This window comes from Apteryx mantelli, chromosome 25 (assembly GCF_036417845.1).
Source record: "Apteryx mantelli isolate bAptMan1 chromosome 25, bAptMan1.hap1, whole genome shotgun sequence".
NCBI classification, from domain to species: domain Eukaryota; kingdom Metazoa; phylum Chordata; class Aves; order Apterygiformes; family Apterygidae; genus Apteryx; species Apteryx mantelli.
Window position 1 is genome coordinate 4168527 of NC_090002.1, and position 11832 is coordinate 4180358.

The following is an 11832-nucleotide window of genomic DNA, read 5'->3' on the forward strand; positions in this document are numbered from 1 at the left end:
GTGCCTTTTCTTGCTCGGAGCTGTTTTATAGAGGCCAACTGTTATGAAGGCTTTTTTCTCTGCTGGGTTGTGCAGCCCAGCCCAGTGGTCTGGGTTTGTTCATAGGACAAGGCATGTACATATATTTTATACCTCGATGTGTTCCTGTAAATAGTGTAAGTTATTTCAGTTTCATGATGTACATGTTTTTTTCCAATGGATGTGTTTGTTCCTTGCCTCTTTGTCTTCACAAATAAAATGTATTGAAATGAAATGATGGAGCAGAGCTGGGAACTACTCATTCCGATGCATGTGGTGAAAAGACTGGGGGAAATGGTGGGAGGAGTGGTGCAGTTACAGCCCTTCTGGCCTTGCCTTGGCTGTTGTGAGATGATGACCTTCACCCACATCCTTATGGGATCAGAGTCCTGAGGCAGACAGGACAGATGTGGTTGGGCTACCTGGATTCTCCCCAAGGGTGTGATTGCTGTGGGTAAATCATTAGGGACTGAACTGTAAAGGCCACAGCGCTGGCCAGGCTGGCTCTGCACCTCTGTCTGGGTGAGGAGGGGGATGAGGGGAGGAAGGAGTAAAGCCAGGCCGTCCCAAGCCAAAGTGGCAGCTGTCCTCCCCTTCCTCCCCAGAGGGCAGAGCATCCACCAGCCCTGCAGCATCTCATCACCCTCTTCATGCACCCAGATGAGGCAGGGCCTTGTTGCTGGGACCTGTATCCAGGGCCTGCAGGGACATGCCCATGGTGCAAGCTCCGCGGTGGGGCAGGATACTCCATGCCTCCTGCTCCTCCTGGGCAGAGTGGTGGTGCCCACACCCCTGCTCTGTTCTCCCTGGGGCTGGGCAATCCTGGGATATGAGGGCTCTGCATCCACCTGGGAATGAAGCTCTTAAGGCACTGGCCATCTGCAGCATGCTACATGTCACATCCTGGGGAGCAGCCTGGTTGGGTGAGGACCACCTCCCCATGGCTGGTGGCCCAGGAGAGCAAGGGAAGCCCGCAGCTGAGTGGCTCTGGACCTTGGGGACAGCCAGCAGGTGGCAGCCCTGGCTGTGGAACCGCAGTGCCTAGGTCCCTGTGGCAAGGTAGAGCTGCTGGGGCAGGGGACAGAAGTGTCTCCCCAGAGATGCTTCACTTCAGGCTATCCAGCCCAAGGACTGGGGAGGGAGGGGGATGCAGAGGAGGTTGGAGTGTGGAGCCTGTTCCCAGGGTCACAGACTGTTGCAGGAGTTACAGGAAGGTTAAGTGGCAATAGGAAGTGGGGCAAGGAGCTCCTGCCATTCCAGGAGCTGTGGCTGGGTCCCTTGAGCATGGATATGAAGGCCAGGACACCTGGGTTCTACCTTTGGTGCCACAGGATGCGTGGTGATCCTAATGCCAGCGTGAAGTTCCCACTGAGCACACAGAAGTGATGGATGTCAGCACCACACTGTAACTCCTCCCCTTCCCCCTGAAATGTCAAGCAGCAAACCTGCACTGCAGGGCAGGGAGGGTTGGCGATGAGCTGCATCCCTAGTATTCAGCAGGGCAATGCCTTGGCTCCAGCAGCCTCTGCTTTCCCTTTCCCAGCTGGCCATGTCACTGGTTAGACCAGATGGAGCAGCTGAGCACAGGGAACTGCCAGCCCCACAATGTCTCTGTGCCAGCCATCCCCCAGAAGAGGTGGGGAGATGTGGTAAATGCTGGCACACACCCTGCAGCAGTGGCATGGTGGCTGCGCCCCATGTGGGACACTTCAGACCTTGCTGCCATCCCAGGACTGTCCTGGCACGGAGTTGGGGGCCCCTTCCAGCCATGAGCTCAAAACACATCTCTCAATGCCTGTCGTGCCTGGGCAGGCTCCAGAGAGCAGTGCCACATCTCGGGGGAGCTGGGCTTGGGGGTAACATTAGAGCCACCCTGGAAGAGGGGATGCAACAGTGCTGAGTACTTACCACAGGGACACAAGTGGAGTGGGGGAGAGTAGCGTGCCAGTACAACCCTAACTGTGCTTCGGGGTGGGGGGGGAGATGGTAATGCCAACAACAGTGCCCAGAGCCATGCTAACCCCCAGCACTATGTCTCATCCTGTGCTGTGCTTGCCTCAATGTGAGCCTCCATACCCACAGCCACCCCAGGGTGCTGCCAGGGTAGACGGGACCTGAGGGGCCACATCTGTGGGGCTGTCATGGGCCCGGTTTCTCCTCCTAGCAAGGCAGGTGACTTTGGTGGTATTCCTTTCCCTCTTGGTGCCCCACATGCTCACTGTATCCTGGAGATGCCTTTTCTTGCTGACCCTCCTGTCACCGACTCGCTCTGAAGAGCCCTGATTCCCACCCACAGCCACCTCTTTCTAGACGCAGCAGGACACCAAGCCTGGCTGGGCTGACACCACCCTGCGTCATGCTCCCCTCATGCCTACAGATGCCCTGAGAGCATAGACCAGCAGCAAGGGGACTGCATAGACACGGCCACCAGCTCTGGCCATGAGATGGATGCACTGCAAGCTCTATGGATGGATCAGGCCTTTGCCATGAGATGTCACCCTCCCAGGCCCATAATGTTGCTGTCAGCTCCTGGGACAGCCAGAGGCTTGGAATAAGACTGATGCCTCCTGGTTTATCCCAGCAGCATCCACCCACAAGGGGAGGGGAGAGCAACACAAAGTTTCAGTCTTCCAGACTGCCTGGTTAGAGATTAAGGGAGGTTGGGAGAGACCAGAGCCGTAGATGTGATAGCAACGCAAGGCCAGCCCTGCCTGGCTCCCTGGGGGGGGGAGGGGGGTTCCTGTCACCCTGAGCTCCCCAGGCTCCCAGCCATGCAGATCCATGCCATGGCAGGGTGGCAGGGCTCCACAGAGGGGTGCCCAGAACTGCAGTGTGCAGACTCCATGTTGCACCTGGCCACAGCTTTGTTGTGGCGAGAATTCCAGGAGAGAAAGAGGAAAGAACTGGACCGTGCTGAGCAATTTTGCGACCCAGAGCTCTGCGGACATAGGTGAATAACAGAGGATTTTTGAAAAAAAAAAACAAAAAACCCTGCCCAGCCCTTTGCCACCTGTCCCTAAAGCCTGGCTCTAAGGAGGAGTTGCTCCACACCCATCAGCGCTGTGCTAGCTCTGCTGCCCTGTGCTCTGGGGAGAGCATGGGGATGTCCCAAGTGAGTCTTATGCCCTCTGGCTCTCCTGTCATCCTGTCCCAGTGTCTCCAGGGAACAGGGCCACCCCATGATCTGCTCTCCACAGCCTATCTGCAGGGCCAGGGTTGAAGCATGTAGGTTGGGTGGGCAGGCAGGAAGGCCATTTCCACAGGGAAGCAGAGCCAGAGAGTGCCTGCTGCTGTGGGTGGGGATTGCTCAGGGACTGATGATATGGTGCTCCTGCTCCACTCCAGAGGCAGCTGCATTTCAGCAGTGGGTGGAAAAAGCTTCCCCAGGGGCAAGTTTCTAACAACAAATGCTGTAAGCCCAGCCCAGCAGCTGAGTCCCTGGGCACAGCAGGAGCCCTGGGCTTAGCCCCATTTGAATGCAGATTTAAGGCTCTTTGTGTGCCCAACACCAGTGTATCCCCCAGTGGTCGTGGCTTGCCCCATGACAGTGATGGCAGGGACTGCCCCCTGGCATGGGGGACAGCCCTCTGCACTGCAGGAGGCTGTGCCCAGGAAACAAAAGAGCATGGCAGCACCCAGCACTCGTGACTGCAGGGGAGGAATGAAGCTGGGGCAGGTGATCAGCTGGCGTGACCTAGTGCCTCCTGGATGGCAGGCTGGCCCTGCCTGCCCTGGGGCTGTAGCAAGGGCGCTGGCAGGATGGCAGGTGATGTGACAAGAGGGATGGGGCATGCAGCCATGGTGCTGTTGCTGGCCACTGGGCCAAGGTGGCGCATCAGTGCTGCCTGTTCCACTCCTGCCCATCACCCCCAAGGGCACACAAGTGGGTTTGCTCCCAGGCACCTTTTCAAAGTAAACAAGATGAGGGAGCCTAAAGAAGGCTATGTGATGCCAGGGTCTGCCCCATGCACACAGTGTCATGGGTTTGCTTCAGCCAAACTGTTGCATAGATGCAGCTGGCTCTGCAGAGTACCAGCTTGAGGCAAGTGGGTGCCAGACCTTTGGCTTTGATGGGCCCAGGGCTCCCTCTACCAGCACAGGGCCAAGAAGAGTATGAATACATCCAGAGAGAGTCCCAAATACCCCTGCCCAACAGTCAGAGAGTCAGGAGCCACCAAAAGGCAATTCCTCAAATGCATCCTACAGCCCTGCCCTGTCCCTTGACTTGTGTTCTTAGCAGGTGTACATGTGTGTCCATGCACAAGCACTTGTGAAATAGCAGGGAGTGGGCTGGCACAGCTCTGCAGTCTATTCCAGCCACCCACAGGCAAAAATTGACCTATCCCAACATGGAGAACAGAAATAGCCACCTGCCTTGTTCCCACTTCATCTCCACACAGACAGCCTGTTCGCACCTGGGTCCCACTCCCAGCCTCTGCCACACTTTGTCACCTAGTCTTTCATCCCCCTTTGGGGCAAGCTGTGCCTGTGCTGCACCAGTGAGTGACTGAGCTGGTGCTCAAAATGTGACTGAGGCACCTATGCAAGCACTCGGTTTGTACAAGGGCTGGGCTTCCCTCCTGGGCAGGGCTTCTCGAGGGGGATGCTGCATGGCCAGGTGGGCACCTGGGTCAGCTTTACTAGCCCCTTTGCCTCCCAGGGAGGGGATGCACAGCCCCCCAGGACCTTCCAGGAGGCATCTGGCCCTTCCGGATGTGTTTTCTTGGCAGCAGAAGCCGAATGAACCTGCTGCTGTGAGCAAACAAACACAAGCGAGTGAAATGGCAGTGAAGAAAACACCCCGAGAAGCCGATGCGGGTGAAACTCTGGGCACCGGCAGGGCAAGGGCTCTGACAATGATTAAACTGGCCAACCCAGATTTCCCGGCAAGGCAGAGCTGGGCTGGGACCCAGTGGTTCATATTATGCAAATCACCTGGATCTGGGAGCATGAACGTTTCAGCCTGGAATTCCCCTCGGGCCGCCAGATCGCATTACTGCCGCACGCACTATAAAAGGCGAGACAAGGGCAGGGCCTGCCCATAGGCACCAGACTCCAGGCCAGGGCCCCCATGAGTAGTGGTTAGCGGCAGGGCACGGTGCTTTTGGTTCTCCCTTTGCTGCTCTGTGGATTAGCTGCTGCTCCCAGGATTGCCATCACAGAAGGTACCAAAGCTTTTCCGTTCGGTGCCTGTTCCCTAACGGGGAGTTTCCCTCGGCCCGGGATGGCTGCTTTGCTCTCCTCCCTGTGCATCTTTGCTCTCGCCAGGGGATGCAGTTGTTTTTTTTCTAGCTGCACACCTGTTTTGTCATTATAGCCATGAGCCCCTTTGGGCGGGCTGATAAGACAGTGATCTGGAGGGCCCCCCTCCCAGACCCCAAATTTTGTCGAGCGAGCAGCCAGATCTGGCTCCTCAAAGAAGGCCAAGCATGGGCTTGATGCCTTCCTGGCCAGAGAGATATTGGGATGTGTTTTTTGCGACGGGTTCAAAGGACTTGATCTCCTGATGCCAGAGTCCCTCCCAACGGCGGAGCACAACCCTGGCGGAGTTGGCAGTGCGGAGAGCTGGGCTGTGACTTTCTGGGTGCTGCTGGGCCATGGGGCTGGGGGACTGCCTGACTGCTGAATTTCCTGTGATGTCTGGCCCCGTAGAGAGGCTGTGCAACACCAGTCTCCGCAAATGACAGCAGGGCTGCTTGCTTATTATCTGTTTACATTGGCTCTGAGAGGGGTTGGAGAGGCCAGACCACTGGGGAAGAGACTTTCTTGCAAGCACGATGATGCTGTGTCCCTTGGCCTGCTCTCTCTGAGCCGCCCCACTCCGGGGAGGAACAGGGAGCTGGCCCACGCCAGGTCCTGTGGTGGCGGTGAGTCAGGCCCCAGCCCAGACTGGCCGGGTGATGGGCGTGGGTGTTTCTGCAAAGGTGACCTGAGAGGTGACGTTAACTGGAGGGAGGGAGAGCCCAGCCTCGCCCAGCCCCAGTCCCACGGCTGCTGCGGTGCTGCAGGGCCAGGTTCCCCTGCCTTGACAGGGCCAACACTCACTGTGGTCTCTCAACACAGAACTTGATGGCGGGATCTTGTGAGATCAGCAACATCTTCTCCAACTACATCAGTGCCATGTACCAGCCAGACGAGGGGCAGCCGACGCTGGATGTGCTAGGACACCTTGGAGATGACAGCACCTTGGGGCTGAGCCTCCCCACCAGCCAGCCCCTGGCAGAAAGCACAGGTAGGGTTCCAGATGATAAGGCAGGATAACAGGGGGGAGCGGTGGTGGGCTGTACAGGGGACCCAGCATGCGGGGTAGAAATGAAGCAGTACCGCTGTCTTGGAAGAGCATTTCAAGGTCCTGGTCCCACTGGGGCAAGTCAATGGCTTGCACCATGACTCAGTTTCCCCAGTGGTGTGTTGGCTAGAAGTTTGCAGGAGGAGACACAAGATGGCAGAAAGTCTGCTGTTCAGAGTGCACTGGCTCTATGGGTTATGGGGGAGGGGGGGTAGGGAATCATTGCTATCCTTCCCCTAACACATCCCCAGGACACAGGCTGTGAGGGCTGAAGGGGAGCCAGGGAGTAGTTTGGAAGGATGGTCCTAGTGCTTGGGGTCCCACTCTGCAGGTGGGACCATTGCAGGATGGCCCCAGGGGAGGCATAGGGAACGCGGCAAGAGGAACACAGCCAGCAGAGCAGGGCAGATCCCAGCATGGATGGGGCAAACAGCACCTAAACCTGGTGGCAGGGAGAGAGTCAGGTCATCACTGTCCCCCAGAACCTCTGTGGAGCAGGACAGTGTGTGGCTGGGAATCTGGCAGCAGGCGTCAGGCACGTATTAGCCCCATAAACTGCCAAGTGCAGGGCCTGCTGTGCCCTGCATGATCAGCATGTGGCCTGACCCCACCCAGGCAGCCCATGGCACCCTGCCCTGGCACTGCCTCCCTGCCCCTGAACCCCACTCTCTGTCCTTTGCAGACAAGCCGGAGTGGTTCAGTGAGCTCCCATACTTCTGGACCAAGGTGCAGGTGCTAGAGTGGATCAGCTACCATGTGGAGAAGAACAAGTATGATGCCAGCTCCATCGACTTCTCCTGCTGCAACATGGATGGGCACACGCTCTGCCACTGCACAAGGGACCAGATGCGCCTCATCTTTGGGCCCCTGGGGGATGAGCTCTATGACCGTCTGCATGAGATCAGTGAGTGGCCCCAGTGCTCCCTCCATCTTTGGGCTGGTAATCTTTGAGCATGAGACTGAGATCCCCCTGCTAGCCCAGGGACCCCCTGCTCACCTGGGCACTGCAGAGGGCTGTCTAGTGGGGGAGGCTGCCTTGGGGGAAGCTGGACAGCGTGTCATGGGGGAGTGGGGGCACAGCCTGGAGTCCAGGTAGGGCTGGGCTCAGCTCCCTGTGTGTGCCATTCCCCACTGCATCGCTAATCCCAGGCATCCCCTTCTGCAGCCTCTGACGAGCTGAACTGGATCATTGACTTGCTGGAAAAAGAGAATGTGACTTCCCAAGAGACATTCCTGGATACCAGCCATCTGGGTAAGAGAGGTGCCTTGGCCAGGCTTTGTCCCCAGAGACCAGATGTTGCAGGGAGGGCTAACCCCTTCTTCCCCTCTCTGGCCCTTCTAGAGCTGGGAAATCCCTGTGCCAAGGACTCCCTGGAGGACATGAAGTTCACAAACCCTTTCCTCTCCACAGACTTCACCTGCTTGCCTGATGCCATGTCCCCAGGCAGCTCAGATATCTCAGGTCAGTGTTTTGCCCATTGTCTGCCCAGTTGCAAACTCCCCTTGTTTGCACTGAGCTGGGAGGGTGATGGGATCCTGCCCCAGGGCAGGTTTGGGCCTTGTATCAAGAGGATGAGCCGAGGGGGCCTGATGAGAATGAGAAGGAAAAGCCATGGGAAAGCATCTTCAGATGCAAACTGCTGGTGGTCCGAGCCCTGTCCTTTTATCTCCCAGGGCCTGTGATGTCCCACAGCCCCAACTCCCAGGACTCCGGTGGAAGTGACCTTGACCTCGACCCTGCAGAAGCAAAGCTCTTCCCTGATGGTGAGCTGTTCGCTTCCCACCTGGGAGCTGAGAGATGAGAGCTTATTCCTGGACATTTCCAGCTTTCTGGCTGGCACAGTAACTGTGCAAGGGCCAGTTGAAAAGTGTGAGGGCCAGTGCAAGGGCCAGAGCACAATTCCTCTGACAATGATTCAGAGAAAAGATCTGAACAGCCATCTCCATGTAGGGAAGGAGGGAGAACATTGGCTTTCTATGTGCCCTGAACCCTGTTCTCCCCAGTTGAGCATGGTGATGCTGCAGGCTTTGCCTTGCTTTTTACCAGAGCTAGTGTAACCACGGCAGCAGTGAGGTTAGTGGGAAGGGGAAGGCAGAGGCAGCTAGATAAAGGCTTTAGCCAGATTTTCCAGGCCCTGTGAGCCGAGGGGTCAGTCCTGTTCAGAACTGACCCCAGCTGCTTATGAGACAGGGATGCAAGGGAGCAGCAAGGTTTGGGGAAGGAATGACATGCTGCCCTATGGATGGAAAGGCATACCGCATCTTTCCAGGCGGGGAAGGGGACTATGGCTGGAGGGAATGGGGAGACCCTTCTCTCAGAGAGCTGGTTCTCTGGTACCTGGGCCTGCAAAGTGGGTTCAGCCTCTGATTCCCCCCACTGCTAGCTCTTCCCTGTGCTTCTGCTCCTGAAGAAAGAGGCTAGCGATATCTCTGTGTCTGGGGAGGTGTGAGCTGCAACCCAGAAGACTCTGAAGACAGAGTAACGTTTCCTCTTGTCTGTGTGCACAGATGGCTTTGCAGGGGGCAAGAAAGGGGACACCAAACATGGCAAGCGGAAACGGGGACGGCCCCGAAAACTCAGCAAGGAGAGCAGAGACTGCCTGGAGAGCCGGAAGAGCAAGCACAGTATGTGGACTCTAGCCAGGCCCCTCCAGCCAGGAGCTGGGAACTGCCTGTCCCCAGCTTGACTCCATGGGTGGGGAGGTGGGAGGAAGGATGGTGTCCACTGGCCATGCTCCTTGGCAGGGGGCTCAGGGGGACCCAATGTACAGGGAAACCCAAGAGCTTCCCCCCTGCTCAAACAGCCCGTTCTCCTTCAGCCCCAAGAGGTACCCACCTGTGGGAGTTTATCCGGGACATCCTGATCCACCCTGAGCTGAATGAGGGGTTGATGAAGTGGGAGGACCGACGGGAAGGTGTCTTCAAGTTCCTGCGCTCCGAGGCAGTGGCTCAGCTCTGGGGCCAGAAGAAGAAGAATAGCAGCATGACCTACGAGAAGCTGAGCCGAGCCATGCGGTGAGTGTCCTCCCCTATTCCCCAAGGGGTACCTTGCCCATGGGGCTGGGTCAGATCCACTAGAGCTCAGCCCTGGTCCCCTACAGCAGCTCTTGGCACATGGTGCTGCATCCAGGGTCCTGATTCCACCTCTGTCCCCTCCAGGTATTACTATAAACGGGAGATCCTGGAAAGAGTTGATGGGCGACGGCTGGTGTACAAATTTGGGAAGAACTCCAGCGGCTGGAAAGAGGAGGAGGTGTTGAACAGGAACAAAGAACTGTAAAGGTCCTGGATGAACTGGGGCCCAGCAAGCTCCCCTGGGCCAGCCTTGAACCTGGCTCCTTGGCAGGAAACTTTGCCTACAGTTGGATCTGGAAGCTGCTGCCCCATGCAGCGTGTGAGACTCCAGCCCCTTGTGTGGGCACACATGTGCACGCTGGTGATCGCCAGTACTGAGATATTTAAAGCTAATATTTTGGCTCCAGTAGGTTATTGTAAACCATTATTTCCCTCATTGGATTTGTACCTCCAACTGGAGTTTCAGTGACTTTGGCTATTTCAAAGCCTGGACAATGGCAAAGGGGAAGAGAAATCTGGGTGACAGATGGCACCGAAGAGAGAATTCAGCAGGTATCCTGCTGACATCCACCTCCTGCTCGGGTAGAGGGACGGCACCACTGTCTCATCTGTGACCAGACAGGACTCGTCCCATTTATGAGACCTTTCTGAAGTGTCCTCCTCCATTGCTGCTCAAGACCTGCTGAAGGTGCCCACTGTCTTGTTTTCTCCACGTGGGATGAGTGAGGCCCCTCTGTGCAGCAGCTCCTCAACATGGCATCAGCCAAGAGCAGATGGAGACAACACAGAGTTTCGTCCAACTCTGGAAAACTCACAAAAGGAGAGAGGACTCCAGACAGCTGGGTCTGTCTGAGTTTCCAGCCTGGCCACCTGTATCTGAAAACAGGTCTTTTTCCCACAAGTAGCTTCTAATTTATGTAAGACAAAAAAAGGCACAGAATAAATGTACAGATCTATTTTTTCATGAATAAGATGTTCCTGTGTGACAATGTGCATTGTAGGGCACGCATGTGTCTTGTGGCAGGTGGTGATGCTCAGCTGGACTGAAGCAATGTCACAGGGGCACAGACCGGCTCTGTGCCAGCCACAGGAGGGGGGATGCTAGCCCAGGCAGGCACCCAGCAGGTGCATGTGGTTTCCTCCTTTTGAATTAGGAACATAAAGGAATAAATTTGTATTTGTTTGGTTTTTTTTGTAACTTCTATGTCATTTTGCTTGCTTTGCTTTTCTTGAAGACATGGGGGTGACCAGACGCATGTTATCTGGGATGTCCCATTGCATGAACCCTGTCTGCCACCATCTCTCCTGCCTGGCATTGCCTGGACCTGCCCAGTCCTCCCGGTACAGGGTTGCAGGGTCTTCTTCAGTGTGAGATGGACAGTCTGTCTCTAGCCTGGTGGGAGTGAGGGGTAGAGGTCTTGTCTCAAAGCCAGGGCATAAAAGTCACCTCATCACTGCAGGGGAATCTTGCACCAGCTCCCAACTCTTGGCCCTTGTGAGGACTCTCCAGAGACTTCTGCTCTATTATTCACCTTTGCATGAAGGCTTTCCAAGAAAGCCATCTGCAAGCCAGTGTTTGATAAGACACAGAAGTCTCTAGGTAGGATGTAAACTTTCAGATCCCAGAGACCCACATCATGGGCAGGCAAGAGGGGGACTCAGCTCCCTCATCATTTAGATCTCCAGCCTGGCTCCTGGAGTCATGGACTGAGGGAAGGACCTCCAGCCCCTCTCTGACCGGTCTCTTCTGAGATATGAAGGGACATAAAGAAGAGGCACAGATATTACAATGATTTTAAGGCTTGTTCAACTTCCAGTCTGTCTATTTGGAGGCCTCTCTAGGCCCTAAGTGTCTCTCAAAGGGATGTCAAGGTGGGGAGCACTGCTGAGGCCCGTCAGTGCAGAGAGCCCAAACACGCTGCCTCTTCTGAGGGATTGTCTGTTCTTGTTCAGTGTCACCACCAGCCTTCCCCCACCAGCACAGCCATGGGGAGGCAGGGAAGGAGCCACAGAGGTGCCATGGACTAGCTGAGAGGGTTTCTCCAACCCCACAGGAACTGTCTGTGAGGCAGCAAGAAGGAACATACAGGGCTGGAAGCAAAGCAAACTCCTGGATATATTTCTACCATAAGCTTGGCAAACAGTGGTCGATGCATCACTCTCGATTAGTATCATCACTTTTCATGGTGAGTCTTCCCAAAGCCTGGCTGAGCATCACAGGGTCTGGTACCCAACAGAGTTGCCACTCCAATGTCTTCCTGGTGTCCAGGGCCCTCCTGAATGTTAGCATGGAGGCAACAGCACCACTCAGCTCCTGTTCACCTTCAAGAGCAAAGGCCCTGGGATCCCCCCTCTGTGCTTGGAGCTTGACTAGGTCTGCGATGCTCAGGTAAAAGCAATGTCACTTCCAATGCCGCATCCTTCAGCAAAGTTACTGTTAGTGCCTGGAG

General features: G+C 56.1%; 1 protein-coding gene across 2 annotated transcripts; it reads left to right on the forward strand.

The window, feature by feature from the left end:
- Positions 1 to 5077: 5077 nt before the first annotated feature.
- ELF3 (E74 like ETS transcription factor 3) lies at positions 5078 to 10544 on the forward strand. 2 transcript variants are annotated; one of them, XM_013961968.2, is made up of 9 exons: positions 5078 to 5183; positions 6082 to 6250; positions 6990 to 7211; positions 7473 to 7559; positions 7650 to 7769; positions 7982 to 8071; positions 8816 to 8932; positions 9127 to 9322; positions 9467 to 10544. In XM_013961968.2, the coding sequence occupies exons 2-9, from the start codon at positions 6088 to 6090 to the stop codon at positions 9585 to 9587; spliced, it is 1116 nt and encodes a 371-aa protein (XP_013817422.1). In that variant the 5' UTR covers positions 5078 to 5183; positions 6082 to 6087; the 3' UTR covers positions 9588 to 10544. The 2 variants fall into 2 exon arrangements, with proteins under 2 accessions (XP_013817422.1, XP_013817423.1); XM_013961969.2 differs by having other exon boundaries at positions 7719 to 7769.
- Positions 10545 to 11832: the final 1288 nt, after the last annotated feature.

Coding starts and splice junctions, on each gene's coding strand:
- ELF3 (XM_013961968.2), top strand. CDS start 6,088: ATGGCGGGATCTTGTGAGATCAGCAACATCTTCTCCAACTACATCAGT. Junction 7,212..7,472: donor TGACCGTCTGCATGAGATCA/GTGAGTGGCCCC, acceptor CCCCTTCTGCAG/CCTCTGACGAGCTGAACTGG. Junction 7,560..7,649: donor CCTGGATACCAGCCATCTGG/GTAAGAGAGGTG, acceptor TGGCCCTTCTAG/AGCTGGGAAATCCCTGTGCC.